The sequence below is a fragment of the Otolemur garnettii genome, unplaced genomic scaffold (genome assembly GCF_000181295.1).
Source record: "Otolemur garnettii isolate 467f Iridium unplaced genomic scaffold, OtoGar3 scaffold00039, whole genome shotgun sequence".
NCBI lineage: Eukaryota > Metazoa > Chordata > Mammalia > Primates > Galagidae > Otolemur > Otolemur garnettii.
This window is the reverse complement of record NW_003852434.1, coordinates 10,375,501-10,381,080: the sequence shown is the minus strand read 5'-3', so window position 1 is coordinate 10,381,080 and position 5,580 is coordinate 10,375,501. Positions and strand designations below refer to the sequence as shown.

The 5,580-nt window shown below is 42.8% G+C and overlaps 1 protein-coding gene across 1 annotated transcript in view; it reads left to right on the top strand.

Annotated features, from left to right (window-relative positions):
- Positions 1–5,580, top strand: part of ANXA3 (annexin A3) — a 43,181-nt gene that overhangs the window by 31,456 nt on the left and 6,145 nt on the right. Inside the window, exons 7-9 of the mRNA XM_023513348.1 lie at positions 1,044–1,123; positions 4,623–4,679; positions 5,014–5,107. Of these exons, the coding sequence (XP_023369116.1) occupies positions 1,044–1,123; positions 4,623–4,679; positions 5,014–5,107 (231 nt within the window). The remainder of the gene's footprint in view (positions 1–1,043; positions 1,124–4,622; positions 4,680–5,013; positions 5,108–5,580) is intronic.

Sequence of the window (5,580 nt, the reverse complement as noted above, 5' to 3'; positions counted from 1 at the left end):
CTTGCTTGAGCCCAGGAGTTGGAGGTTGCTGTGAGCAGTGAAGCCATGGCACTCTACCCAGGGGGACAGCTTGAGGCTCTGTGTCAAAAAAAAAAAAAAAAAAAAACTGATGGGCATGGCATGTCACCAGCCATGCGAAAGGGCCTACAACTAGTTGGTGCCAAAATACGTGAACACACAGTTGGCCTTTGTGAAGGGAAATAGTGCTCTTTGGGGTAGCTTTCTTACTTTTGAGAGATACCAAACAATATAATCTAATTTGCATTCATTAAGATTAGGGTTAGATTCAATAAAACAAAAAATAAAAGTGGCTTAGATAAGATCGACGTTTATTTCTATCATATGCAAGGAGAAGTCTGGAGCTGAGAAGTTCTAGGACTAGTACAATTGCTCCTCAAAACTTTCAGGAACTCAGGGCCCTTCCTGATTCCTTTTATGCCTTGGCTGAGATGCGTCCTTATCATCCTAGTCTGAGAAGGCTGCTCAAGATCCAGGCATCAGTCTGTGTCCAAAAGCTGTGAAATGGAAGAAGGGCTAAGATGGGCACGGTTCATCCCTTTAAGGAAATTTCCCAACAAAGTCACATTTGTCTGCCAATTGCAAAGAAATGAGTTATGAAGGTGTACCTGGATAAGAGGAAAGCTGAGAATATAGTTTTTAAGCTTTGTGACTTGCTAGAGGTTAGTTCTGCTACTATAGAAGAAGGTGACCCTGGAAATTGGAAGGCACACTAGTGGCTTGCCTACCCCCGCTCTCCCACTGTGCATTCATAGTGCCATTGTCAGATGAAATGAACCATGATTTGATCCAAGATGGCAAGTCTTCCTTTTCTTTTTTATCTGCCACAACACACCGTACAGTTAATAGCCACAAGAAGAGCATATCCCTCTCCCAACAGAGAGCGCCAGGAAGTTAAATAAAAAAGCAAGATTAATTTCAGCAGCTACTCACTCCTTGCTGGTGTTGGCATTTAAACTTGTCTCTGTTTTATAATAATATTTTTCATCTTATCAAGGCTTAATTTCATTCTTGTTTGGTTTCAGCATATAAGAAGAGTCTTGGAGATGATATTAGTTCTGAAACGTCTGGAGACTTCCGGAAAGCTCTGTTGACTTTGGCAGATGTAAGCTTTTATTTTTTAACTTGTCAATAAGCTGCACGCTCAGCTAATTAATTAATACTAATTGTTAAGGAGTTTAAAAATAATGAAACTGGCTCAGTACCTGTGGCTCAAGCGGCTAGGCGCCAGCCACATACACCTAAGGTGGTGGGTTCGAATCCAGCCTGGATCCCCTAACAACCAAAAAATTGCTGGGCGTTGTGGCAGGCGCCTGTGGTCCCAGCTACTTGAGAGGCTGAGGCAGGAGACTCGCTTGAGCCTAGGAGTTGGAGGTTGCTGTGAGCTGTGATGCCACTGCACTCTACCCAGGGGGACAGCTTGAGGCTCTGTCTCAAAAAAATAAAAAAATATATATATAACCAAACTGAGACAATGAGATTCCAGTTTTCCTTATGAAATGCTTTATTTACTTCACATGTGCATTGCCACCAAGCAATATAATGTTCAGTCAAGATCATAAAACTTTATATAACGACATAACAACAGCAACAAGAAAAAGTGTTCGATCAGTATATGGAAGTACTTTGATCAGGTTTCATAACATGTTAGAAAATGTTCTGATAGCTCATCTGACATAAATAATTATTCATTTCCATTATAAGTGCCTCCATTTTAAAATAACATGTTTATTTTATTCTAGACTCCGAAGAATATGTATTTCTTCTGTTATCTTTTAAATTAAGTAGGAAGCTTGATACAGAAGAATTATCTTGGGGGCAGTGCCTGTGGCTCAGTGGGTAGAGCGTCAGCCCCATGTACCAAGGGTGGCCGGCACCCTACCCACTCGAGGGTTCAAACCTGGACCCAGCCAGCTAAAACAGCAGTGGCAACTGCAACAAAAAAGAGCCAGGCATTGTGGTGGACACCTGTTGTCCCAGCTTCTAAAAAAATAAAAGAGGAATTATCTTCAGAGATAGATATTAAATTTAAAGATGGGTGTCAGTCTCGGGATTAAAAAAAAAAAAGAAATTATTTACTGCAGTTTCATCCTTGCCATCTTGGAAGAGCTACTGAGCCATCAATCACCATGTGACCAAATGAGGTCACACCTCTGTTTCTTTTTTTAGAAAGCTCATAACTTTGATTTTAAAGGTGGTAAGTTCAGGGATAAGATATAGTCACAGGGGCGTGTATAAGAGAGGAAGTGATTTAAGCCGTTTCTCACCAATTTCTTTTAGCTGATTTACACATCTCCTAATGTGGGAGAGAAAAATCCCAGTAACAACAGTTAGCTGAATGGTTGAAACAGCATTTGTCAAAGTGAGCCACTATTCTGCTAGGAATCACTTGATCTTAATCATGGTTTCAGCTGTTTTAAATGATGAAAACCTTACTAAAGTTGAACCACAAACTGAAATCTATGAAGCATAGGTGCAGACATGCATCTCAGAGGTGTGTACAGTAGTTGATCATCACCCCCCTCCTGAAGTTGACCTAGTGTTCATAGCCCAGACATGTACCACATGGATGTATCAGGACAGTAGACCCAGTTCCTGTGTCGACCACCACCATATGCCGACTAGTTTGTTACAGTCCCCTGGGTGGTCAACTTGCAGAGGCTCTCCTGTATTCCTGAGCATACTTCCATTCGTGTGTGGACATGAGCTCGTATACCCACGGGGGCAGTAGAGAGCCGGCTCCGGGCAGACTTGTAGAATCAAACTGAGCTGGGGTCTCACTCTGCCTGCTAGCTTTATGTACTTGGCCAAGTTACTTTAAGCCTTAAAACATTAGTTTCGCATCTGTAAAACTGAAATACTAATAGTACCAACTGCACGGGGTGTCGTGAAGATTGCGAGAGAGATAGCGAGTATGTGACCGTACGTAGTGTTCAACGCAGTGGCGGTTTATGCTAAAGAAGGCCAATGTCAGGCAGCATTTTTATATTGGAGCAGAGAGCAGAATGACAGAGAACAAGAACAAAGGGAAGTCACAGCAAAGTTATCAGCAGCACAGGAAGGAGACCAGGCAAAAATCCCACAGGCCCGTGAGGACCTGAAGTTTGAAAACAGGAACAAATTCGTTTTTAAAAATATTATAGCCAAATGTTTCATGCACCTGTAATTTCCAAACTATTCAGGCAATGCCGTTCTCCCAGTCTCCCCTCTTTCTACAAGGTGCTTAAACATTTGTGCATGACCACCTACAGACTGAACCCCAAGCCTTCAACGCTACAGTGGTGTGAGACCTTTGAGGGTTTGTTTTGGTTTTTTGTTTGTTTTTGCTTTTTAGAGAAGTTTAAGATTTATAGTAAAAGTTGAAGTTTTAGATTTATAGTAAAATTGAGCACAAAGTACAAAGAGATCTCACAGGCCCCTCATCCTCCCTTCGTTCTCCCCTAGCACCGTGCATCAGTGCCGTGTGTTTATTACAGTTGATGGACAAATACTGTTAATGATACATTATTATTAACTGAAGTCAACAGTTTACATTGGAGCTCACTCTTTGTATCATATAGTTTCCTGGGTTCTGACAAGCGTATAATGTGACGTGTCTGCACTGCAGGTCACACCGAGCCGTGTCCCTAGCCTCCCCTCTCTGCCCTGCCTTTCCATTCCCTAACCCGCAGCCGCTCCTCTTCCTGTCTCTGTAGCTTTGCCTTCTCTAGAACGTTCCATGTTAACAGCGGGAGTCGCTCAGTATGGAGCCCTGGTAGACTGGCTTCTTTACTTAGCCTTTAAGGTTCCTCCTGTCTTTTCATGGCTTGATAGCTCAGTTCTTTTTAGTGCTGAATAATACTCCTTTGCTTGGAATATTTGTTTCACCTACCGGAAGGCCTCGTGGTTGCTCCCACATTTCTGGCAATTGCGACTAAAGCTTCTATTCACATCCATGCCCAGGTTTATTAACACGTTAGGGGGAAATACCAAGGAACACAATTAGGAGGTCATATGGTAAGAATTTATTTAGCTTTATAAGAAACCACAGAACTATTTCCAAAGTGGCTGCAGCGTTTTGCGTTGACACCAGCACTGAGCGTCTCTCTTGCTCGGCGTTCGCCCCGTGTTTGGTATTGTCCGTGTGTGGGACTGAGCTGTGCTGCTGGGTGTTAGTGGTACCTTATTGTTTTAATCTCCAATTCCTTAGGGACACAGGATGTCAAGCATCTTTCCACGTGCCTTTCTGCCTTCTGTATGTGTCCTTCGGTGATGCATCTGTTCAGATCTTTTGCCTATTTTTAATTGGATTGTTGTATTACTGAGTTTTAAGAGTTCTTTATATATTTGAATGTACATACTTTATCACATATGTTTTGCAAATATTTTCTTCCAGTCTGGCTTATCGTCATCCTCTTAAGACATCTCAGTTTTCAGAGGAGGGAAGTGAGCCCCCTACATTTTGTGATTTGCTACAGATTTCGTGACTAGTCAGTGGCAGGACCGAAGTGGAACTCAGAACGCCTGATTTCTCTGTGCTACACGGCCTCAACTAGAGCAAAACTAGAATTAGGCTTTTCTCTGTTGTTAAAAGGATTGCCCTTGTTTTCACCATCCCCTTTTAGGGCAGAAGAGATGAAACTCTGAAAGTGGATGAACATCTGGCCAAAAAAGATGCCCAGGTCAGTAACAGAGCAAAGAAGACACCTCCTTTGACGGTCTGCACTTGATGCCCTTTGCATTTCTGCGAATAGGGAGAAAGCTGGCACCAACTGGGGCTGCCCTCTCCTCCCTGTCCTGGGATTCACCCAGCCCCAGCTTTCTGCCCTCCCCAGTGGTAGTCCCCCTGCCTGGCTCCTGCCAGCCCCACTGTCTGATTTCTGGTCTGCTAAAAGTGAGGGACTTAGAGGATCCCCTTGAGCTCTAAAGTAAGGCTGCCCCTCTTCTCATTCCACCTCTCAAAAAGAGAAAGAATTATGTCTGTAGTAATGTAAGTTTTCTTCCCCTCGCCGATAGATTCTCTACAATGCCGGTGAGAGCAGGTGGGGCACAGATGAGGACAAATTCACTGAGATCCTGTGTTTAAGGAGCTTCCCGCAGCTGAAACTGAGTGAGGACTCCCTTTAACATTCTTTGCAGTGCATGTTGTTTTTACAAATGGGTTTAGTTTATAAAGTGCTAGAAAATGAAGTTTAAAATGGCAGAGTCTGTCCCAGTTTAAGTAGAGGCCCTTAATGGGGAGGCTGGATTTGAACTCAAGGCAATACGATACTACTCTTGTTTTCCCCCTTAACAGTATTTTTAGCCTTTTTTATCTCACAGCACACTTGAACCTGTAGTTAAACTTCCGTGGCACACTTAAATTATGTTGATGAAAAAAAGAATAAATAAATATATATATACTTCCTGCGCTTTGAACTTCTTTCAAAAGTGATTTAATTATGATCTTTAAAAATTTTCACAGCATACCTAAGACCTTCTGTGCTGTGGCATGGGTTGAAAAATCACTGCCCTAGAGGCTGAGTAGATTACCTAGTGAGCGACAGGGGAGAGACCTGGCAGAGAAGAGAGGAGCAGCCTTAC